This window comes from Mus caroli, unplaced genomic scaffold, assembly GCF_978045245.1.
Source record: "Mus caroli unplaced genomic scaffold, Mus_caroli_1 scaffold_3, whole genome shotgun sequence".
Lineage (NCBI taxonomy): Eukaryota > Metazoa > Chordata > Mammalia > Rodentia > Muridae > Mus > Mus caroli.
The window spans coordinates 75,907,055-75,932,500 of record NW_028227258.1 but is presented as its reverse complement, the minus strand read 5'-3'; the positions used below and the strand labels follow the sequence as shown (position 1 = coordinate 75,932,500).

General features: G+C 43.3%; 1 protein-coding gene and 1 non-coding gene across 6 annotated transcripts in view; both read left to right on the top strand.

Moving 5' to 3' along the window:
* Positions 1–25,446, top strand: part of Sh3d19 (SH3 domain containing 19) — a 154,829-nt gene that overhangs the window by 124,155 nt on the left and 5,228 nt on the right. For all 5 annotated transcript variants that reach the window (XM_021157571.3, XM_085835792.1, XM_021157573.3 and 2 more), the window contains 11 exons: positions 1,979–2,091; positions 6,129–6,190; positions 7,226–7,490; positions 9,748–9,816; positions 10,007–10,147; positions 15,893–15,965; positions 17,578–17,708; positions 19,788–19,846; positions 22,569–22,771; positions 23,175–23,227; positions 25,178–25,364. In XM_021157571.3, the coding sequence (XP_021013230.1) occupies positions 1,979–2,091; positions 6,129–6,190; positions 7,226–7,490; positions 9,748–9,816; positions 10,007–10,147; positions 15,893–15,965; positions 17,578–17,708; positions 19,788–19,846; positions 22,569–22,771; positions 23,175–23,227; positions 25,178–25,364 (1,356 nt within the window). The remainder of the gene's footprint in view (positions 1–1,978; positions 2,092–6,128; positions 6,191–7,225; positions 7,491–9,747; positions 9,817–10,006; positions 10,148–15,892; positions 15,966–17,577; positions 17,709–19,787; positions 19,847–22,568; positions 22,772–23,174; positions 23,228–25,177; positions 25,365–25,446) is intronic.
* LOC115030723 (small nucleolar RNA SNORA32) lies at positions 3,868–3,989 on the top strand. Its single transcript, XR_003836321.1, has one exon. It is a non-coding gene; the product is annotated as a small nucleolar RNA SNORA32 (small nucleolar RNA).

Sequence of the window (25,446 nt, the reverse complement as noted above, 5' to 3'; positions counted from 1 at the left end):
AAATGGTGGTTGGTCCCATCTTACAGTACAGAACTTGTGAGCTGGCCTTCCTAGGGTAAGCAGTGTCACCCCCCACCCCCCACCCCCGATTATGTTTCCTAAATTGGGTTATTAACTCTGAAATTGTGAAAAGATAAGCTAAGAAATCATCTTAAATTAATTTCCAAACAACGCCCCAGGAACTGTTTAAAGGTGACTCTGTCCTGGTGGGCATGAGAGAAGTGACAGGCCTAGACAGCCTTCCAAGAGTCGTCAGGGCCGGCACAAGTCAGTTCTCCAGAGTTCTGCTAGTCCAATGGTAAATCATTTATTTTTTTTTTTTAATGCGGGTTTTGCCAGCATGTGTGTCTCTGCACCATGTGCTTGCAGTGCTTGAGGAAACAGAACAAGATATCAGATGAATTGAAGTTGGAACAAGAGACGGTTGTGAGTCTCTCTGTGGGTGCTGTGAACCTGGGCCCTCTGGAAGAGGAGCCAGTCTGCTTAGTTCCTGAGCCATCCTCTGGCGCCCGTTGATACAGTTTTTAAACAATGCATAAATGCAGTAGAGGAAAAAGAACATGATTTCTGGTGTCTAAAGAATCTGTAATGGACAGAGAAGAAAAGGCCAGCTTGGTGTGCAAGGTCCTTTGAACCTGCAGCTCCCTCCCCTGGAACCTCCCCAGGCTATGCACATTGCTGGTCCCCGGAATTCCTTCAGGCTCTTGTCAGATCCTTCACTGACTGTATTAAAATGGGAACTGTACCTCTGAAGCCAGTCATACCCATAACAGGTTCTCCCTGTGCCTCTTCTGCAAGTAAGGGTCCAGCTCACTTCTTCTTAGTGCTCCAGTGAACTCTTAAATAGTGTGATTGCCTCCTTGTGAGGCTGAGAACCTGGCGCAGTGGGAGGGCATGGAGGAAGGTGACCTGACTTGAGGACTTTGTGTCCTGCCTCTCTCACAACAAGCACTTAAATCATTTGTTTTCCTAGTAGCAGGCTTGGACATTTTTCTCCCTTTGAGAATGTTTTCCTGTCTGTGGGTGGAACAGGAACCTGACAGATCATCTTCATGTTAGAGGTTTTTCACTGGAGCTAGAAATTTTAAGTATTCATTTGAAAAAACAAGAATTCCCATGTACCTTCAGTGACTACACCAGACAGTGTAAAAGGTGGCTTTAGCCTCCGGCAATGTTACAATTATCCCCTTAAGTAAGAAGTATTCCTGTACACAGATTTTAATTTTCTGGCAATAATTAAATCTAATCATCTCTATTTTCTTTCTTTAAAGTAAGTTGGGAATATTACTGAGCTGCATGTGTGGTTTGGATATAAAAGTATTGTTTCAGTAATTAAGGCAATTATGGCCATTAACCTAAATTATCAGAAACATTTAATTATTTGTGAATGGGGAGGGTTGGGTGGTCCGCCTATTAAGGACCATGTTTTACTAGAATGAGCACAGGCTTTAGTTCAAACAAACATGACAATTACTGTCATTAATAAATTAAACATCTCACTTAGAGTTTTCTTAATTCCAGTATCTCTAACATAGGTAGCATATTATCTAGTATGATACTCTGGCAGTGGTATATCCGTGCTGGCCACTGTGGTAGCCTCTATCCCCCAGTGGCAACAGGCTGCTGGAAATGTGGCTAGCGCAACTAAAGAACAAACATTTGGACCTTGTTTCACGTTAAGATTTAAACTGAAATTGCCATACATGGTACCAGCTACGAGTAGACCAGACAGATCTAACACAGGGATGGTGATTTTGTTTGGAGTGCCTGAGTTAATGCCTGACTCATGATTCTTAGCAAATGCTATCCCGCTGTGTGGCATGGTGTGGGCTCACTCACTTTCCACTTTTCAGAGGTCTGCTTAACATTACTTAACTGTCTCCTGCCAGCCATTTTCCTAGGGAGCCCAAACATTCAGGTCATTGTATGGAATCCTGGACTAGCCATTGCTGGTGACTTCTGTCTTGTCTTTCCCCAGGTTTACATGAGGAACCACAAAGCCCACCTCCTCTTCCTGCCGAAAAGCCAGTTGGGAATACTCACAGTGCAGTGTCTGGAAGGCTCAGTCACTCTGACAGAACTAGAAACCCAGTAAGTGATACCGAGGGGTGGTTAGGCCTAAGACAGAGTTCTGAACCAGTTCTGAGTGTTCAGTTGCTGTTTAAATTATCTTACCATTGGCTATACTTTTAGAAATTATCTTATTAGAACCCAATTGTTAAACCTCATGCGCTTACTTAATGTTATATTCACTATTTTACAAGTCCCTATAGAAGGATTGGACTCATTCATTGTACTTCATTATAAAATAATTTCTCCTGTACCAATATAATGACATTGTCTTTTATATGATACCATAATAATAATGAGGAAGTTATTATAACTTCCAAAAAACTTTAATATTTATAGAAATAGATTAGTCAAATTGTCAGATTTTGTTTAAAGCATTCAAATCTATTTTTATTTTAAAAATAATAATTTAAAATAACTAAGAAATTTTTATTTTGAAATTTAAGAAAAACTTTTAATTGAAATAAAATACTTTCCGATGCATTTGTTAACATACCCAGGACTTTTTATATGCGTATTTTATATTTCAACCTTAATACTATTCCCATGTGCATTTTTAAAACTTTCCTCCTGGTGGGCAATCTTTATGGCTTGTTTCAAGAGAAATCAATTCTTAAAGTCTTTAAACCAATTCAGTTCCATTTTCATAATAGTCTTACCCCGTGCGTTAACTGTGCTCATCACACAGGCAAACCGGTCTAATCATCTAGTGAGGAGAAATTTCTTTGAAAAAGACATTAAATTAAATTAGCCAATACCAAGTTAATGAGATTCTTCTGTAGAATGAATTAAAATTTAGTGATCATTTGTATCTTCAAAGTATTTGATAATAAATTTTTATTAAAACTGGGCAAAGAAAGCCCAAAAGCAGATCGTGTAGTTGTTGAGATCTGCAAAGGTCTCAGGCTCCATTCTGGAAAGGCTCCTGCAGGGAGCTGTGCTGAGCTGGCACACACTCTCCAGTGAGCGCTGGGCCGGGTTCTGTGAATGACCACGCTATGGAAACACTGGTATTGTCACCTGCATTGTCACGCAGTCCAAGAATGACACCTACATTTAAAAGAAAACAAGTTTGGGTAAACCAAACTCCCCGAAGGGCTCCAGTGTCCATAGCTACCTCCCAGCCTCACGTGAGCAGGAGGAAATCCTGCCCTGTTCCCATCACTGGGATTCGGGCCGCCTGTCTGCTCATGCATGCAGACCATAATAGGAACAGTGAGTCTGAAGGAAAGGGCTTGAGGAAGCAGGTTTGTGTGTAATTTCTAGAGACTAAGGTCAAACCCGTGCCTAAAAATTTTGTTGTAAGAATTGAAATTACTGAGTTTATTTAGACCAGTGGCCATGAGGACTAGCAGTGAAGGAGAAGCCCCGTAGAAGGCGTCAGTGTCACAGACTGAGGATAGACAGGCTTTCCCAACTGTCCTGTCTGCTGTTTCCCCTGACCAGAGTTTCAGGGAACTTGTCATCAGCCCTGTGGCTACAGTCACCAAACCTTGCTTCCATTACTTCAGTGATGGGCTCTAGGGTCTCATCGGGGGCCACTGGAGCTGTGTCTCCCTTGCTATCTCAAAGCATCCCCTAAACCTGCCAAGTCTATGGGAGACTCTGCATGGCTCATGAATCCAGGCACACAGCACAAAAGTGTATGTGCCAGAGACAAGCTGCCTTTAAGCTCTGCTCTAAGGAGTGTCAGCGCCTACAAAACATACCTAAGCCAGCTTCTCCACACTTCTGACTACAATGCAGATGGTGCAAAGATGGCATCTATAGAAATGCTATGATCAGAAAAACACCTCTTGGTCATTACCAAGGCTTTTAGAATGCAGTTTCTGATTTGCTGTGGACATGACCATAAAGAAAAATTCCCATGAGGTTTTTCATATGCTACTTGACTAGCAGTTAACCTGTTGGGAACATTTGTTGATAAAAGAAAAAAAGAAAAACACCTCTGCCAGGAACTCAGCCAGCATCTCAGACACCAGAATTGGGCAATCTCAGAACTAGGAAAAAAACTAAGAAGATAGAGAAAGGCTTCGCAGCGTATGTGGAATGCTGAAGAGGGGGAAACTTGAGTCAGTAGTCTCTGAGGACTGTTGGCAGAACCTGGGCACGGACCCACACTGACAAACACTAAGACAGCTGCAGCAATAGGGGCCACCTTGTCACTGTTAGACGGTGTCACATACGGCAAGATGTGCCTTTCTTGTTCCAACTTAGGAGTTTATCAAGAGAGAGATCAGAAAGCTGTTTTAAATATCCAACAAACCTTTATGGATGTAGCTCAGTTGTGGTTAAAGCCTTGTTGAAAACAAAATGAGAAGACAAGCCTTGCCCCAGAGGCTGCAGCTAAGATGTGTTATACACCGTAAGATATGTACCCTTCCGTATCAGCTACAAGTTAATATTTCTGCTGAAGTTTCCCTTAATTATTAAGGCATAACCCACAACTAATTTTGAAGAAAATCAATAAAAAGTTCTCCTTGCCTACTAAAGTTTGTTTGCTTTAATTTTAAAGGTGGCCAAGGAAAGCCATGCGTTTTATCAGAGCAATATTGTCAGGAAGAATTACAGGCGGCGGCATGTTTATAAGGCGTGGGTTATTCTGGAATATTGCAGGGTTTATGAGCTGGCGGCTTGCTTCACTACATTAACTGAACTCATTAGTGAAACCAAGTTTTAAGGGCAAGCTTAATTTGTTTTTTAAAAAATGAGGTTTTAAGACATCGAAACATGTTTAAATTATCATAGTTATTGGCGATTAATCACTTGGTATTTAAGGAAATGTTATAAATAGCGTGAATTTTAAAATCGTGGAAAGAAGTTTTAACTCATTTGTTATGAGGATGAAACAGTTTGGATTTGCCTAAAGATTCCTAAGCAATAACTAAGTAACTGTTAATGCAGAGTAATTTTAATGGGCTAGAAATTTTTTTTCTTTAAAGTCTTTTTTTTTTTCTTTAAAGTCTTAGAGATGGTATTTCCTGGGTGTATGCTGGGGTCTTAATGACTGGAGAGGGAAAGTTGGTCTTAGGCGTAAATACTTTCAAGGTTTCAAATGAAAAAAAAAAAGAAAGAAAGAAAGAAAAGAACAATTTAGTTAGGACTTTTCCAAAAGAAAAGAACAAAGAGGCCTGCCTGGTCTTTGAGATCTTTCTGTTTCTCACTCAATAGAGGAATGATTTCATAGTCCTCAGCCTATGACGAAAACCTATGGAACAGACCAGCTGAGCCCCACCCCCAAGGAATCTCTCCATCGACCCCTCCCCCTTCCAAATCTTCTTGTCTATCATTAGGCTGCTCCACCTGTCCTGTGCTCTCACACACTTCCCACACACACACTCCCCACAAAGGCCTTGGCTGCCCATGCAGCCAGTCTTGAGAAATGCCCATCTCTCCTGCCCTTCTGTCTCCCCTCCAGTGTCTTACTTTCAAGTCCTTCTTAATGCCCTCAACTCCTCTAGTTCAGAGCCCACTGCTTGTTTTGAAGCCACCCAGCAAGGAGAGGAGATGGCAGAACAGCCATCCACTTCACTCTCTATGGTTTAAACTCACGACTGTTTGCTTCTCCCATAATTGAAATGAAGAAATGTCACATATTAAAATTGAAGCAAACAAACTGGCAGAAAAGAAGACAATCACCATCTAGGGCACCCAGCCCCTACTTCTGTCCTCTGAGGGCACCAGGCAGACATGTGGTGCACAGACATACATGTAGGCAAAACAGTCATACACATAAAAAAGCCTTTTTTAAAATATTGCTTTATGACTGGACACAATAGACTGTGCCTATAACCCCAACACTCAGACACAGAGGCAGGTGAATCTCTGTGAGTTCAAAGCCAGCCTGATCTACATAGTTCCAAGCCAGCAAGGGCATGTATGTGTATATGTATGTGTATATGTATATGATGTATAATACTCAGAGTCCTTCTCAACTGTTCTCCGTAACTTCACAGCATTTCTACTTAGAGAATCACTCGAAAAGCTGAACCCAGTTCCTCTTACAAACTCTTGTTTTGGGTTAGTCTTGACTAAAAAGTCTTCTGTGACATTTGTAGGAACTGGAGCAAGCCAGCGAATCAGGAGGCTTGGTTCAAGGACCCCCCAGGTTGCCACCAAGGTAGGTATAATGTAGGAAAGTTGGAGGGACGTGAATGCGATGGAGAATGGCTCCTGTCCACTATCTTCTATATGCGGAGCTGTGAGCCTTAGATCTTGCTGTGGAGAGAAACTCATGAATCTGCCCAGGCTGCCAGCCCACAGTCTGCTTGTGACAGCAGGTTATGGGACTCTCTGATCTTTTCTTCTTTTAACAAGATCCAAAAACCTACAGAGCACAAACACGAGTGAGCCTTTGATACTTTTTCCAAATAAATAAGACAGCTTTCCAAACCAAACCAGTTCCTCTGTGGAGTCTTGCTCATAAACACCCTCCTATTAGGAAAGGCAGGCCTGTGTCTCAGCATCTCGAGAGGGAACTCAGAGCTGGCCTCTCCCCAGGGCTCTAGAGGTATTTGGACAAAGGCTGCCACACTTTCAGAAGGCATTGCCATGTTGAAGTTTATTTCCATTTAGAGATTAGAAAAAAGGTTTTCAAACTAGTAACTGTCCTATTGCATTTTTAGGACTTTATGCTGATCTAAATTAAGAGTTTTAATAGTAACGTATAATGCGACCATTAGGGGACTTTGATGTTCCTTTTCTCATTATACAAACGACTCAAGCACCTACACCTGATATCATCTCCTGCCTAAGCTTTTGTCTCAGACTATGGTAGATAGTGCTTAGCTTCCTGAAATAGTCCGTGGGTTTAGGAGCAGTTGGGGCCTTGGAGTGCTCGTGACAGTGAATGCTTGTTTGTCTTGAGCTAATGAATCTCCAGTGTGGGCTAAGAGGAAGCCGGAGCATCATACCATTTCCTCTGATATAATGTTTAATGCAACAGTCCTTTGCTCAGAAATAGCACACCCTGCAGGTTTTAGTAAACTGTATCCCATCAGCAGAAAAGCTCTTCACGCCTGAGCCAGGCTGCCAAGCGTGTGTGTGTGTGTGTGTGTGTGTGTGTGTGCGTGTGTGTGCATGTATGTGTGTGTGTTGGGGTGAAATGGAACCTAGATGAGATCAAACGCTGACTCATGGCTCCCTGGCCTTTCAGACCTGTACATGGAAAAGTCATTCCAGTTTGGAGGCCTCCCCCCAAAGGGGCCCCCGAGAGACCACCACCCCCTAAACTTCCTGCATCCAAATCATCAAATAAAAATCTGCCTTTTAACCGCTCCTCCTCTGACATGGATCTTCAGAAGAAGCAAAGCCACTTGGTATCTGGACTCTCAAAAGCCAAGAGTCAAATCTTTAGAAACCAAGATCCGGTGCTACCCCCTCGTCCTAAACCGGGACACCCTCTCTACAGGAAATACATGGTAAGTGCGTAAGGGTTTTGTGCTAGGATAAGAAAGACCTGTAGGGTTTTTTGTTTTGTTTTTTTCCAAGACAGGGTTTCTCTGTATAGCCCTGGCTGTCCTAGAACTCACTCTGTAGACCAGGCTGGCCTCGAACTCAGAAACCCGCCTGCCTCTGCCTTCTGAGTGCTGGGATTAAAGGCGTGTGCCACCACGCCCGGCCTGTAGTTCTTTTTTAAAATTATAAAAGCAAACGTGGGCTTAGACCCTGGCCCAGAAAGCTTTAGAGAACTAAGCTGCCACAAACCTGTTTCCTGGGGCTGGAGAGATGGCTCAGCAGTTGGAAGCACTTGTTCTTGCAGGTGCAGAGGATCCCAGTTTGATTCCCAGCAGCCACAAGGCAGTTCACAACCACCCATAACACATGAGACAACTATCATACATGTGAGCAAAATACTCATACACATCAAACAAATCTTTAAAAAACAAAACAACAACGAAAATCCCTGGGTTTTCCAGACAGAGTATTAGAAACAGTGAGGAAGGGGAAGCAGGCAGAGAGGAATTCTACCTCACTGACGAGGTAGCATCTGCTGGGCGTGAGTGGCTCACCCCTGGTGTAGGTTGTGCTTTACAGCTGCTCTGCCCACTCAGTGAGCAGCATTTAAATGAAGTAGAAATTAAGCTTTTATTAAGATCAATGAGCTTCCTTACAGGTTTTTTTTGTAAGCATAATTATCACGCCCCATTTAATAGCTACTGGTTAAAAGTTCTTATCTGTAATTGAGATAGTTGACTGTTAATTTTGGTCTCTTTGGATATTTTTCACCAAGTGACTTTTGTCACTTGTTTCCCACAAATGACGGACAGAGATGATTTATGAAAATTAACTTCTAAGTGGACAGGGAGAACTATTTCTATTTTTTAAATAATTATATGCCAGTGATGTGTTTAACAGTAGTTCGTAATTTAATTCTGTTCTATACTTCCGTCAAGCCAGGAAGTGTTGTTTTTTGTTTTTTGTGTTTTTTTTACTTTAAGCTAATTCTGGTTTTGAGAAGAGAATAAACAGATAAAAATATAATATATTTAGTCATTTAAATTAGTGAAACCCATTGCCTCTTTCTCTCTCTCCCCGTCTTCCTTATCTCTCCCCATCCCCACCCCACCCCCCTAAGATGAAGCATAAACTAATGAAACTTTAACTACCCAAACCCAAGACATAGTCTTTGGGATAGACTACTTAATATATAAAGTAACATAGTAATTGGTATGTGTCGAGAGCTAATTATTAGCTAGGCACTATTCAAAACTAGCCTTGTCGATTAGATGCTTTTATTATCCCCATTACACAAATAAGGAGAATGAGACCACGTTAGAGGTTTAAGTGGTAAAACCAGGGCATTACCACCGAACAATTGGCACTGAACCTACACCCCTCAGCATTTTGCCATACCATGAATACAGGGCTAATTAATTAGTGGCCTATTCTCTGTTTGCTACGGCCATTCTATGCCCAAACTGTTCATTCAAGGGGCACTAAGTTTCACTTGGATTCTGTGTCCATGTCCAACAATTTAAGGAATTCAAAGACATCAGCAATTAAAAATGATGGTCTGTTTAGAGTGATATGTCTCATTATAAAATAACATCCTTCAATCCACTTCCCGCACTCCCATGGCTACACCGCCATTAAATTACTACTGTGTGCTTTGGGAGCCTGGGTGCTGTGGAGATGTGGGAAGAGTGACGGTGCTCAACCCAGATTTACAAGGCCACCTCCTTGTGCTGCGTCTTTGCTCGTGGATAACTGGGCCCGGGCAACCTCGTTCTCCACGCTTTAGTGTATATTCCATAGAACTTCTGACAAGAACGCATCAGCCAAAACCTACCAAGGCAGGAACTGAACCCTTTAGCCCTGGGTCTAAAAACCATCCTAAGGTCAGACTGTTGAGGGAACAGGAAGTCGCTGGGCTTCAAGCAGACAGGCACTGGCACCAGGGGGACAAGGCAAATGGAAGCCATCAGTAAAGCCCTACAGAGAGAGGTCCCAAGAGAATGTGAGGTCACATTCACCCCTTGTGATCCTGTGGGCTCAGCTCCACCTCCTGAGAGCTTTAGTGCCCCGGAGAAATGGTGGCCTCACTGGTTCCCAGGGCTCGAGGCCTGCCTGAGAGCGGTCCTTCTGGAAAAGTTGTACTTCAGCAACATGCTGAAGTGACCAGCAGCGGGTGGCGATGTGGGACTATGAGTAATTCTCTTATGGTTTACATTTAAGCTGTCTGTGCCTCATGGAATTGCCAATGAAGACATTGTCTCCCAAAACCCCACGGAACTCTCTTGTAAGGTAAAGTCAAGCTCTTTCCTTACTGACTGATTAAAAAAAAAAAAAAAAAAAAAAAAAGAAAGAAATGCTGCCCTCTGCTCCTGCTATTACACATTATTAAATGCTTTAGGCTCCAAAGATTAAAATGTGGGAAAGTAATAATGTTTTATGAAATAATAATTGCTTCAGAGAGTGCTGTTGTGCTTTACAGCGCGGGGATGTCCTTGTCATCCTGAAGCAGGCAGAAAATAATTACTTGGAATGCCAACGGGGAGAAGGCACCGGCAGAGTCCACCCATCCCAGATGAAGATTGTCACTCCCCTGGACGAGCGCCCGAGAGGCAGACCTAACGTAAGGAATTGCTATCGTGAGGGTTTGTGCCCTGCATGGTGACCACGTCACAGGGCTATTAATTATATCCTCCACTCCCTGAGTTCCTCGTATCAGCAGCGTTACTTTAGCCAGGGTGGAGATATCACTAGCAGTTTGCTCCAATTGTGGAATAAATGACTCTCATCGTGTTGGCACAGATTGGGTGTTCCGCCTTCTTCAAGTCCGTGGTGGCTTGTGGGAGCTAGGACACTCAACTCTCAGATTGTCAACTGAGAAAGCTACTTACTCTTTTAAATAATGTAAACCTGTTTATCGAGTACCAGGGGTTGTTTGTCTAGCAGGATGAATCCATTATTTTAAAAGGAATCCTGTGAATGCTAAATCTGACATAAAAGACTGCTTTAAAATGCAAGCTGAGCTCTGTATTGTGATACATACCTTTAATCCCAGCACTCTGGAGGCCAGCCTGGCCTACATAATGAGGTCCAGGACAGCCAGGGCTATACAGAGAAACCCTGTCTCGAAAAAGAAGGAGGAGAGAGAGAGAGACAGAGACAGAGACAGAGAGAGACAGAGAGAGACAGAGAGAGACAGAGAGAGAGAGGAGAGAGAAAGGAAGGAAGATTAATCTAACAGGGTGTGGAGTAGCAGGTGCTCTCTCTGTAAGGAGGTGGAGTTGAGCAGGATCAGAAGGCCAGGGTCATCCTTGGATGTGTGGTAGAGGGCAAGGGGATCCTGAGTGACAGGAGACCCTGTCTAGGGAGGGGAAAGGGAGCCTCGTGTAAACCTATAAACTTCATTTATCTGCTTTAATAAGCTCATTAAATAATGAAGTATAACCCAGTGTCTTCGAGGCACAATTTAGGCCTGACGACAAGTTTGTGGAGCCTGATGTAAGACTCAGAGATTCCTGAAGACTGTGTTTAGTGTGTTGCACTGCTGTGACTCAGGTCACACTGTGAACCTGAGATTGTGTCATTTACTAGGGGGGTGGGGGGAACTGTTTCTAGTTCTAGTTGTGCTGTGGCTCAGCCCTTAGCACACACCTTTAACCCCTTTGTGTGGAATACAGACACGCCCTTAGTACAGACCTTTAATCCCAATGAAAGTAAAGTTAGTTTGTAGAAGGAAGCAGCCATGTTTGAATATGATGTCTAATCGAGTGTCAGTAATGAATCAGAGAAAGATTTGATGGGAATAGGATATGCTCAACTCTCATAAGAAGATAGAGCAAAGAGAGCAGTGCAGAGGAAGAAGGAGAGAGACGAGGAGGCAGTTTTACTGGGACAGTTGTACAGAGACAGGTTACAGAGGCAGAACAAGCTAGACACAGGGGAAGACAGAACGAGCCAGAGAATGAGAAGAAGTCAGAAGATTATTACAGATTGCCAGAGTTAATAGCAGTTAGTAGCAGAGCAGTTTAGTCAGAGGTCGAGAGAGAAGCCAACTGAATCAGTCAGCTTGGAGAGGAGTCAGAAGAGCTGAGCTGAACCAGCCAGCCACAGTTGAGAGCTTACTCAGCAGTAAATCTCAGAGGCTGAAAACAGCGTAGGCTTAGATAAGAGGCTAGAAGCTTCCAGGGCGAGGCCTGGGTTAGCAGGCTGAGGCAGTAAGCCTCAGAGATGGCAGTTACCACAGGAGAACAAAAGTTACATTTTACAGTTACAGTTTAGCATCGCAGGAGACCAGCTCAGGGTGTCAGAGAAGCTAGGCAGCTGCCCTGCTTCTGAGCAACGCTGCATCCTAGTTTTCAAAGCCAGTGTAATGCCTTCTTCTTGAAGGACAGTTTATCCTATGAAGCTTTTTTCTAAGAAACTAAAAATTATCATTTTAGGGAGAACTTATGTCTCCAGCTCGTGCAGCTGACACGTGAGAATTCTAACTAGTTGACATAGGAAACTTCTCTTACCCAATTTTCTCTGTTTGGGTCCAGCATCGGCCATCTGTTAGAGCTGCCCTTCCTCTCCCGGAGCATGCCGTTGGTAACAGCAGGACTTACACTGCCAAAAAGATCTATCCTCTTACATGTATTTTTAAAGCTAAAAATGTAAAAGTTGTAACAGTCCAAAGTTTTCCCCCTTGGAACATTGCCTTTTAGTTCCTCGCTGTGGCTTGGCAGAGAGTTGGCCTCCGGAGCCAGTGCGCTGTCTCTGCTGCTGATAATGAAATGAACTGTCCTATTAGGCTTTGGGGCTGGAGGGATTGTTAGAGTTTTTAGAAAATGAAACTTGAGTCACTGGCCTCAGCACTTGTCTGGTACCCATTGCCAAGACCACAAAAAGCCATGGAGAAGAAGGTTCAAAATTGGGCACCTTCCCCTAAGTTGGTAAACAGAAGATATTAAATGTATTGATTATGGTTGAATCCAAAGAACTGGTCAGAGAGAAAGTGAAGGGTCGTCAGCAAGTGTGTGCCTTCAGTTTCCCTCCTACCTGGGTGGCCACAGAGTGCCGAAGCATTTTTTGTTTTTGTTTTGTTTTGTTTTGTTTTGCTTCTCATATGGAATGTACAGTAACATCCCCAGAGCTGTTTTTAGATTGACATATTGCTTAGAGACCCAGAAAAGGTGAATCCATGCCGACAGAAAGTAGACTCCTGTTTGCTTAGGGCTGAGGGGAGGGTGAATGAGGAGTTGCTCCTGAACAGTAAGGGTGAATCCCACTGGGCAAGAACAAGCCCACTGCCACAATGTTTGAGCCAATTTAAGGCATGCTTTATTAAAACTGTCCAGGACAGTGGACACCAGCCAGGTCTTTACCTGGGATTCCCAGAGAACAGCACCAAAATATATTAGTCAGAGGCTTATAAAGGGAAAACCCACAAGGCTGTGTACTTCTCACCTTCGTCCAGTTGGGGGCAAACATACATCCGACACACCTCCCGCCTACACGTGTGATCAAGCCCAGCTGGGGCAACCAAGCTTGTTTACAAAAGTGAAAGCTTGTGGCCTGTGAGCAACGCCCCCAGCATTCCTGGAGGCTATCTGTTCTGGGCAGGTCAGAGGCATTTGTGTCTTATAGATCTCTTAATACAGTAATTTAAACTTAAAACATAACTTTAGCCTTCACACGGGCTCTGTGGAGAAGCAGAGGGGATCAAAAAAAACAAAAAACAAAAACAAAACAAAAAAAAACACTGTAAACACAGACTTCAGTGATAGTCGCACGATTCCATGAACGTTCCTTAACCACATAGATGCTTTTTTTTTGATAGTCATGCAGCAGTTTAATGATAAAAAAATATACTAATATTTTACTATACAGCAGCAAGAAGTTAGTTGTCAATTAAAAGCACATAAACATCTTTAAATGAAAACCTGTAAAAGCCGCATAGATTCTAAATGGATACATTTTATTTCGTATGAATTGTATCTCAGACATTTAACAAGTAAGATAATGTTAACGCATAGAAGGTGTTTATTACAGTGACTGGAGCACAACAATTGAGCAGTGGTATTAGCTATTCTTACTGTTATAACATCATGACTCTGGGAATGAAGACCTTTGAACTGTCTTGGGTTTACCTACAAGATGTGCACCCTGGTAGTGGAGTCTGGGTTGTCCGCCTCCCTTGTGGACGGCCCTGTCTAGGCTGTTCCCCCTGATGAGTCTGCTTGCTCATCACTGAAGGCTTGAGCAAGGACCCTAACTGGAGGCTCAGATTATCTTCCCAACTTTCTCACTCCTGGGTATATTCAGGTCTTTGGTTCACTTAGAGACTCACATTCACGTTAGGTTTAAGGTAGATTTATGTCTTGACGTTTTCCAAGTCACCAGCCATCCAGCCTAGTATTCTTTATTGAATAGCCATTCTTTTTTCTGAAGATTTAAATCAGGAACAAATAAAAATCCACACACATAATTAATTACATAAATTGGTGTTCTTAAAGCCACCAGAAACCTAAAATAGCTCACAATTATCACAACTCCCGCATTGCTCATTATTTAGACAAAGGCAGTAAGCAGGCGCTGGTGTGAAGCTGCCTCAGCCATGCCTCTCTTGACCTGAGTTACAGTTCTGCTTCCTGTATTAAACAGACAGTTGCCCCTGTGGCGCATTTTGGTTAAAAAAGCAGGAGGATTCGGGAAAGATCTGACAGAAGTGTAGAGTGGGAAGAGTGGGCCATTCCTCACAGTACACTGTGATCAAGCCGGTGCACCGAGGCTGTGGAAAGGGCAAGGACTTAAGTATCCCTAAGAGGTCAAGAGTCATTGAAAAAAAGAGAGAAAGCACCCAAAAGTCTACCTTCATTCATTGTATAAGTTTGCTAGTGTTGAATATTTTTAAGTAACATTCCCAAGGGTCAAGGATGGAGTCTTCCTTGCCCATGAGTAAAACCCTGGCCTTGATCTGCAGACCGCCAAAGAAAGTAAGCGACAGCCTGTAACTGGGTTTAATGATGATGGTGGTGGTGGTGGTGATGATGATGATGTCATCAATAAGCCTGTTTCTTCATATAAGAGACTAAGGATACAGGTGTGGTGACACACACTCATAAATCTAGCACACAGAATGTTGAAGCAGGAGCATCATGAATTTGGAAACATGCTAGTCTATTTAGTGAGTTCCAGGCCTCCCTGAAGATATAGTCAGACCTTTTCTCAAGAAATAAACAGGGTGTGGTGAGTGCAGGCCTCTAATCCCATCAGAGGCAGGGGGATTGCTATGAGTTTGAGGCCAGCCTGGTCCACATAAGAGCAGCAGCAGAAGAAGGGAGAAGAAAAAGAAGAAACAAAGTAAAACCAAAGAGAGGAGGAGCTGCTTGGCAGTAACTAAGTGTCATCGCGGACCCCCTTCTCCTCCAGCTAATCTGGACCATTGTTTACCTAGCCGAAAGTGCTGCTTTCTCTTGGCTAATTTACTTAGAATTGCTGTTGAATAAGCCACTCAGATTAAATAGAAAGGCCAAGCACGAGGGATAGCACTGCTTTCAGACTAGAGAATGTATTCAGTTAAGTGGTAATAAATGAACTGGTTTTCCTTCTGTGGATTAATACTTTTATGGGAAGTCATTTGCTCCTTTCATTGCAAAAAGCAAGAACATAAACATTCTCTTCCATCAGCGTGGCCTTACCTGTGGAAGCTCTGTCCTTAAGGTTTAATTGATCGGTAGAAGGGGTGGGGGGAGTGCCATTCACTGAAAGGCAAAGTGGCTGAGTCCCACAACTTCATGGTAGGCTAAGTGTTACGGTGTTTTGTTTTTATTTCCTTCGACGTTTTTAAAATTAAACAGTTCTATTTTGGTTCAGTTTCCTCCTTTAAAATCAAACAGCTTAGTGAGGCTGGAAAGATGACTCGGGGGTCAAAGCCTTGCTGCTGCTTTTGCAGAGGACGCAGGTTCACAGGTTCGGTTCTGAGCAACTGCAGTTCCAGGGAATCCGGTGCCTTCCTCTGGTCTCCGTAGGCACCAACCAGGCACTTGTGTGGTACACAGACATACATGCAGGCAAAACACCCATATGCATAAAGTAAGTACATATGCATAAAGTAAGTACATATGCATAAAGTAAGTACATCTTTGGAAAGGAGTGCTTAGTAATATGCAATTGAAATGTATTTCTGTACCCACCCTGGCAAGGACACATTCTGTTTTGAGGCGATTATGATCCCCTTGTCTAGCCCATCTGTATGGTCTGCGTCGGGTACTCATGGGGCAATTCTTTCGGGAGGACTCTGTAACGAGACAAAACAGTGGTCTTGCAGAGATAATGAAACTGGTGTCTATCCTGCACACCCCACTCACAGCCCTGCTTTTCCCCCAAGGATTCAGGCCACAGTCAGAAGCCTGTAGACAGTGGTGCTCCTCACGCTGTGGCTCTTCATGATTTCCCAGCAGGTAAGGACATAAATAATACATTGGTGGAGCCCTGGGATGCTCTCAAAGCCTTTCGTGCCCATTGCCTGTGCCCACAGAATGCTAGCCTGTGGGTACCACCCTGTATCCATCAGCTCTGTCTTCAGGAAGGGTCCATGTACCCAGTCTTGCCAGAAGGCTTAGCTGAAAACCTGCCCTTTGAAAGGAATGTCAGGGGCTGGAGAGATGGCTCAGCGGGTAAGAGCACTGACTGCTCTTCGGAAGGTTCTGAGTTCAAATCCCAGCAACCACATGGTGGCTCACAACCTTCCATAATGAGATCTCACCCCCTCTTCTGGTGTGTCTGAAGACAGCTACAGTGTACTTACATATAATAATAAATAAATCTTGGGGCCAGAGTGAGTGGGGCTGGAACAAGCAGAGGTCCTGAGTTCAATTCCCAGCAACCACATGATGGCTCACAACCATCTGTACAGCTACAGTGTACTCATATACATTAAACAAATCTTTTTTTTAACAAAAAAGGAATGGCAGATCCCTCATACAAATGAAAAGTAGCCTTTGCTTATCATTTTATCTTTAACTCTGTGATGAAGTTTTAGCTCAAAATAACATTCTCTAGGGGCTCAGGATAGAACATTGACTTGCTTAGCATTGTAAGGAAGTTAATTCTAGTTTAATAAGTAAAGTAGGTGTTTAAATGGTTTTTTTTTTAAATAGAGATTTTATTTCCTTTATTGAAAAACTTAAGTCTTGGGTACATCAAAACCAATTTCTGGAATGGGGGGCAGGGGAACAGAACCCACAATAGAAAAAAAAAAAGTATCACCTGGGCCACAACAGAACCCAGGGAATATATTCTTATCATTGAAAAATTCTAGGTGCTTCATAATTGACCTTCTGATACAAAATGACCTATTGAATTGGCAACTTGATTCTTGGTGTGGAGGTCCACAGACAAATGAGGACTTCTTCAGACCTTGGCTGGATGCCAAGTGGTTACCTGGCTTTTGACTCTTTAAAAGGTTTTTTAATATGTGTGTCACCCACCACCTGCCTATGAGATCAAAGAATTAGATTTTTGTAATCATTTTAAGTTATCCTTCATAGCCAAAGCTACAAATGTTATTTAAAAAACAAACAAACAAAAAAACTATTTACAACTTATTTATATATACTTGGCAGATTGATTTTTATTTTGGTGTAGATAAATTTTCTTCCTAAAGAGCTGTAGTACTCCCTTAGTTAATATTTGAAGTTGGAATGGCTTTTCCGGGTGACTGGGAATGGTGGTAAGTGTATCGCGCCAGGTCTATAAACATCTGTCAATGCTGGATGTGTTTGCAGCAAGATTTACGTTGGCACAGTAGGAATCACTGGCCAGGACCATGGTGGTTTTAAAAAGTGTTTCCCTTTGTAGACATATCTAATCTGATCTTAGAATCTCTTAATATCACATTTTAAAAATATAATTGCATGGGAAAATTAATTTGATCAGTATAATCTAGTCTGTGAGAACCAGCCGAATGCACCCCCTGCCTCTGTGGACAGATCTCAATGCGACTTTGTTCTCTGCTTTAATCACATGTGCAGCTGGGGCAATTCATCGTGTGTCACTAATTCTGTATTACAGAGCAAGCTGACGATCTGAGTCTCACATCTGGAGAGATTGTTTATCTTCTCGAAAAAATAGATGCAGAGTGGTACAGAGGGAAATGTAGGAACCAAACTGGCGTGTTTCCTGCCAATTACGTCAAAGTCATTGTAAGTGGGGTTTGTTTATTTTATTTGGCCACACATTCAGTGAGTCTCACACGCAGATGGGAAAGAGAAACTAGAAGCCTACAGTCTTGAATTTGCCTTTTCTGTCTTCTCTGGATCATTTGACACTCGGACTTTTTTTTTTTTTTTTTTTTTTTTTTTTTTTTTTTTGGTTTTTTCGAGGCAGGGTTTCTCTGTGTAGCCTTGGCTGTCCTGGAACTCACTTTGTAGACCAGGCTGGCCTCGAACTCAGAAATCCGCCTGCCTCTGCCTCCCGAGTGCTGGGATTAAAGGCGTGCGCCACCACGCCCGGCTAACACTCGGACATTTTTTAAGTGAATATTTTCCCACACAGACTGGCTCTGTCAGCATTCAGTTATGAAGGAATAAGATCTCAGCAGTGACACCTGTTACTGCTGACCGATTGGCTATTGCCAGAGTTTGGGAGTGGAGGACTCACTGTCTTCAGTCAGGTACACATTGCTGGAACCACCATGCTCCAACAAAACAGTATCAATTGTCAGTCACCCATCCTCGGAAAGCTCCTCAGCACTTAAGAATGTGTGTTAGTGCTTGGAGACATTCAGGGAACATGAGTTAGTGCTACAGACAGTTTTGAAGGGATGCTCTTTGGGCGTGTGGCACCATGTCAGTTTGAGAATACCAGAATACCTGAGAAAGTAGTCCGTTGTTTTCACATAATATTTTCAAGTCAGACCGGAGAAAATTATATTGAAGTGTCAAAATTTTATAGCCCTTAATAGCTTAACTTGTGAACACACTCCAGTATGCTGAAGGCTTTCCTGCTAAGCCTGGGTAGCTGTGAAACATAGGGACAAAACAAGACTGCTCTTTGAACACATGTATTAATAGGAAAAATATGACTCACTCCCTGATATAACCTATGGATACTATGAAATAGCACTAAAACTAACTTAAACGTTAACAGCTTATTTTGGAGGGGGGGGGAAACAATAATTTTCCATTACATCAGAAACTTTTAAAATCTAGGCATTACAGAAAATCTGTATTTTTCAAGTAGAAAGAGTCTGAGCCTCTTGGATTATGAAATATAGGTCTTAAAAATTTCCCAGTGCCGATACAGCCTGGTTCTTCCCAGGCCTGCAGCCACGTTCTCTAAATTAATATTAAGAGTAATGTAAGTTTGAACACCCCTCCTCATTTCTCTTCTGCTCAGTGGAGCGGTGCTCTAAAAAGCACAATTACCACACTGAAATCAATCACCCCCAGTCGGCCACATTATTGGTATAAATGTTATTCCTAAGCGCACAAGTTTAAAAAATTGTTTTAAAACACCAAACTTAGAGGATTTATCAGAAAGGGCACTGATCTGATACAGACCTCACAGCCTTAAGTAGTTTCCAATTGTGTGGTTATGGCTGAGAATTTTATCCCAACCCAGCTTTCCTGTTTGCTTTCTACTAAGCAACCAGATGAAATGCCTGGCACTTAGTAGATGGTCATTTAGCACAAATTGCCTTCTTCTTGCCCTGTGGATATGAAGGGGCAAAGTGCCCTTCAGTACATGGAGAGGATCCACCAGTCTGATTAAACGCTTCATTTGGGGACCAGGGAAGTGTTGCAGCATCCTGCCCTCCATTTGAACAGGGCGACAGCATTACTGCCCACTGCCTGATGTCTGATGTCATACACTCCTTGGATGAAGTGTAGAGAACTCTCAGGGATAGAATGAGTGATGCTCGTGGAAGCTCGTAAGGCAAGAGTTAACTGGTTGATCAAGGAGGACTCCATCGAGAGCTAGTCTCCCTCCATGCCTTCTAGACAGGGGCTCACTGCTGTAGCCCTGGCGAGCCTCTTTCTGATGATCCTCCTGCCTCAGCCTCCTGTGTGCTGATGTTACACAAGTATGTAACCACAACCCGCTGAATCTGTACATTTTTTCCAAAACCCCGTTTTTGTTTTTTAGTGTTTAGCAACTGTAGCTCCAATAACTTCCACAGCCAGCTTCACTGTCACGCATCTCCTAAGTACTTGATGTTAAATGTATCTTAACCAAATTATGAGAAAAAGGAAGTGTTACCATAATTTTGTCTTTGCTAGGTTGATATTCCAGAAGGAAGAAGTGGAAAAAGAGAATCCTTTTCATCTCACTGTGCTAAGTAAGTTTTGTCTGTGTTCTTTTGCACAGTTTTTTTTTTTTAAAGGAGAGTTAACAATGAAGAATTTCAAGGCTTAATCATTTCTATCTCACGATTAGAGAGATTCTCAGTGTCCTTAATTCTGAGGAAACTTAATTTTCCTAAAATGTCATAGTGAGAGGCTGGAGGCATGGCTCAGTGATTAGAATGTGTCCTGCTCCTGCAGAGGACCCAGGTTCACTTCCTAGCACCCAAGTTAAATAGCATAAACCACCAACTCCAATTCCAAGGATCTGGTGCCCTCTGCTGGCCTGTGGCCGCATGCACAACTCTTTTTTTTTTAAGGAAAGAGAGGCTAGAGAAATGGCTCAGCGATTAAGAATAACTTGCTGGTCTTACAGAGGACATGGCTATTTGTGACTCCAGTTCCTGGGGAGTCAATGCTTTCTTCTGACCTCTGTAGGCACCAGGCCATGCATATGTATGGTGCACATATATATATTTCAGATAAAACACTTACACACATAAATAAAGAAAGAACACTTTGAAAAGAAAATGCAATAGGGTGGTAGACGCCAGCTTAAAGACGCCTTCTGCCCAGGCTCGGGCGCCGCGGCGAATCACTCTGGGTAGACTTGCCCTGACCCGCATGCAGTTTCGCTATCAGGAAGTTTTTACTGTAGCTTCCTGGTGTTAGCAGCATTTTTAGGAACATAAAGTATTTTCCTTGTGGAAAATATGTCTATCTTATAGAAATATGAATCCTACAAAAAGAGCCACATGAGACCAGGCCCAGCTCAGTGGCTGGATGCTTACCTAACAGACAGAGTCTACAGCTCTGGGTTCTAATCCCAGCCATGGAAACAAGAAATGCAGCTTAGTAAACATTTTATATTGTTGTGTTTTTAAGGACTAGGCAATGGTGAGGGAAGAGTTAAACTGCAGGCTCTCCCAGTGTGTTTCTGGGTTGCTGAGACCTTTCCAGGGATTTATGTGCCTTTTATACTCATTGTAATTCTTGGGTGATTTAAAGCCTTGCCACAATGCCGCTCTCTATTCTAGTTAAATGAGCAAATTAGTACAATTCACTACCTGACAAAGACTGTAAACCTGTCTGTGAATAGGTCAGACATAAGGAGATGTTCCCAGGGGACAGGGGACAATAAATGCAAAGGTTATCACAAATAAGAAAACTTCCAGTGTCACAGACAGCATCAAGTCATTGGCTTGTACTTCAGGTTCCGGTCCCTCAGGCCTGCTGAATTTCAATGGACTTGAAGGGCCATTGATCTGTTGACCCGACTTAACTCAGAATCTGATTGCAGCAAGGGTCAGCCTTTCCTTCACAGGCAGTTGCTTTCTCCTTACATCTCTGCTGTTGAAACTTCCTTTCTAGCTCTCAAATCAAAGACCCACAGACCACGTTTTATCTCTGCTTGGATCTTATTTTCAGTGAAAATTGCAGCTCACTGAAGGGTTGCTCCGAGTCTCAGGACTGCGCCTTCTTACAGGTCCTGACAGAGCAGCGAAGCCCATGGACGAGTATGCGGTTTGGCATGCCAGTGTTCCGTTCTCTTTGACCTTCTATCCTGTCAGGCTCACTTATACACTCAGCTCATTGGTGGATTCCATTCATAGTGAGCATCCCCCTGCCTGGGAGATGCCCCTTGTGCACTGTCCTCATTCTTAAGCAAGGCATTTGATGCTATGCCCTGAGATTCTCAGGGGAAGTGCCCTAATCCCAACATGTCTGCAGTTGAAAGGCTTTAGAGGAGCCATGGATTGCTTTGGCACAAAGACACAGACAAATAGAGCCTGGGGAGAGTCTGTATTTACATAAGAACCGATGGTGTGCAGTGTAGACTAACCAGCCAGCTACCCATCCAGAGTGCTGCTGAAGTCTCTGGCCTCCAGCTTGGCCCTTCGGAGTGATAAGCTTCACCATCTAGAAATAAGCCTCCTCGGCTGGGCGGTGGTGGCGCACGCCTTTAATCCCAGCACTTGGGAGGCAGAGGCAGTCAGATTTCTGAGTTCCAGGCCAGCCTGGTCTACAAAGTGAGTTCCAGGACAGCCAGGGCTACACAGAGAAACCCTGTCTCAAAAAACAAAAGAAAGAAAGAAAGAAAGAAAGAAAGAAAGAAAGAAAGAAAGAAAGAAAGAAAGAAAGAAAGAAAGGGAGAAAGGGAGAAAGGGAGAGAGAAAGGGAGAAAGAAAGAAAGGAAGGAAGGAAGGAAGGAAGGAAGGAAGGAAGGAAAAGGAAGAAAAAAGTCTTGTCATTTAGATGTGCAGTGTACTCTTCTTCGTGGGAGTTGTTTGTTTGCTTGTTTGTTTTCATAGAAAAAAATATGCCTTGCTCCATAGTAAACAGGATATTTATTGGAAAACTGAATGAAAGTTGAAACGTTTTCTGTTTGTTTGTTTGTTTGTTTGTTTGTTTGTTTGTTTCTGAGACAGGGTATCTCTGTGTAGCCCTGGCTGTCCAGGAACTCACTTTGTAGACCAGGCTGGCCTCGAACTCAGAAATCCACCTGCCTCTGCCTCCGGAGTACTGGGATTAAAGGCGTGCGCCGCCATGCCTGGCTTTGAAACGTTTTCTTAAAGTTACTACTAGAGAGAGCGTTATCCTGTGTTACTTTACTCTGTTATGAAGTGCTGCTTAACCATAGGATTGATGGTAAAGCTAACCACAGTATTTCTCATGCATGCTCTTGTTTAACACATAACTGTGTTGTTCCTCATTCAGAGGCCCACGCTGTGTCGCGCGGTTTGAGTATATTGGAGACCAGAAGGATGAGTTAAGTTTCTCAGAGGGAGAAGTCATTATTCTCACAGAGTACGTGAATGAAGAATGGGGCAGAGGAGAGATTCGAGACCGGAGCGGGATCTTCCCCCTGAATTTTGTGGAGCTTGTTGGGGATCACCCCACATCTGGTGCAAATATTTTAAGTGAGTGTGGGGGATGTGTGGGTATTTATTGTGTCTCCGCCTGACTCATATGAACCAGTAATATCATAACATTTAAAATGGTTAAGGACCCATATTACCACATTTGTCACGGTAAGAAAAGAACTTATTTGAATGGTGATTTGTGGGGGACACTGGTTTAATCTATTGTTTAGGTAATTAGCAATGGCTACATATGAGAAATGACAGAGACTTGTAAGCAGTGCATTATACAGTTAATTTTGAATCCTGGTTTACCGTTAAAGAAACAGTCCCCAGGAGGCTAACACTTACAGAGACTCTCTGGAATCCCAGTCCCTGCTGTCACCCCCACCTAACAAGTTTTCCTCAAATACTATGTGGAGTTTTTTCATCTGATTCCCCCCTCCCCTTTTTTTTTATGTAGGTACAAAGGTGCCACCAAAGACCAAAAACGAAGACCCTGGCTCAAATTCTCAGGTAGGCTCCTTGAATCGATAACTGTTGTGACAGCCACATTTAAACCTGGGAGAACTGATACTATAATTATAAAGAGGAAACAGTACAAAATCAGTTTTCATGTTATATAGCAAATGTTTGCAGTAGATGAGATGGTGGCTATAATACTGTACATAAGACTCGTAGGGAGACATCAGACCCTGACAGAAGATAGAGAGCCAGACACTGTGCCTTTTGCTCTCCCCTTCTTCTTCCTCCCAGGAGTCTTCATTTCTGTTTTCATATCGCAGGTTGCCATCCCATTCCTCTCCTTTGTGGAGAGGGCTGCTAAGTTAAAGTCTTGTGTAGCCTTGAACTCCTTATACATCCCCTCTAACTCCCCAGTGCTGGTTGTTTGGCTGACCTCAAATATATAGCCACCCCCCTGCCTCAGCTCCCTAAGTGCTTAGATTACAGGTGGAACCCACCAAACCTAGCAGGTAAGGGGTTCTTCCTTCCGCAAGCTTTTTGTTTGTTTGTTTTTAGATTTATTTATTATTATACATAAGTACACTGTAGCTGTCTTCAGATGCACCAGAAGAGGGCGACAGATCTTATTACAGATGGTTGTGAGCCACCATGTGGTTGCTGGGATTTGAACTCAGGACCTACGGGAGAGCAGTCAAGTGCTCCTAACCCGCTGAGCCATCTTGCCAGCCCAAGCTTTTTGTTTTTGTTTTTTAGTCCAGCAGTTACTGGGAAGGGAAGGTACACCAGGCACTGTGGAACACATTCTCTGGGTCCTGTCATTTGACTCTCACGGTGACCCTTATATGAAACCAAATCCCAGAGAAGCCTAGTGTCACAGGAAATGATAGAGCCAGTCTGGAACCCTTGCCTGCGTGGCTGCAAAGCCTTTGCCTGCTAAAGATTCTGATCTGTCCATCTTGGAAGAGCAGCCCCTTCACCGGGGTTCATGCATTGAAGGGAGTTAAAGACATGGTCTTGCTCTGTAGACAGGCAGGCTTCAAACTCTAGATAGACTGGCCTGCCTCTGCCTCCTAAGGACTGGGATTTAAAGGCATGTACCACTTTGGCTGGTGGATAAGTATTTTTTTTAACTTTTTTCATTTTTTTTTTTAAATGTATATGGATGGGTGTTTTGTTGAATGTATTCTGTGTATCATGAACATGCAGTGCCACGGAAGGCCAAAAGAGGGCACTAGATCCCCTGGATTTGGTGTACAGAGGACTCTGAGTCACTGTGTGGGTGCTGGGAATCAACCCAGGTCATCTGGAAGAGCAGCCAGTGTTCTTAACTTCTGAGCTATCTATCACATCCATGTGTTCTCTCTCTCTCCCCCTCTCCCTCTCTCTCCCCCCCTCTTCATTCCCTTCGCCCCTCCCTTCCTCTCCCTCTCCCCCTCCTTCCCTCCCTCTCCCTCCCCATTCCCCCTTCATTCTCTGTGTCTCCCCAGCCCCACAGAAAATGTTCCTAATGGAGAGTTAGAAGTAACCTATGATGATATTAGAACAGCTCACAGGAAGAAATTTTCTGCTTAAACATTGCATGTCCCTTAAAACTAGCAAAACCCTAAACGCTGTCTTACTTGTTACTGGAAACATTTCTGAAACTTAATAGTAACATAAAATATTAAGAAATTTGAACAAAACTTCTGGTTTTGAACTCTTAAAAAACGCTTCCCTTTTTTTTTTTTTAATCTATTTATGTTATTTGTTTATATGTGAATGCCCTCAGAAGAGGGCGTTAGATACCCTCAGCTGGAGTTACAGGTGGTTGTGAGCTGCCTGACGTGTTTCCTTGGGAACTGAACTCTGGTCTTCTGGAAGAGCAACATGCGCTCTTAACTACTGAGCCATCCTACCTGCCCCCATGGCCCCTCAGGTTTTATTCCTCACCACATTTGAAGCCTTGAGAGATGATGTGAGATAAACCCTTGAGTTCCTTACCAGACTCCTGCTTTAAAACAGGACGGCAGCCCTCCTGTAGAATGGTGCAGAGCACTTCACAGCTTCACAGCAGAGACCAGCGAGGACTTACCCTTCAAACGCGGAGATCGGATCCTGATCCTTGAACGCCTAGATTCCGACTGGTACCGGGGCCGACTGCATGACAGGGAGGGCATCTTCCCAGCAGTGTTTGTGCAACCCTGCCCAGGTATGACAGCTACCAGTGTGACCTACTGCGTGGGCCCGAGGTGTTTAAACTTGAAATCATCCTTTCCCTCTGACCATGCTTG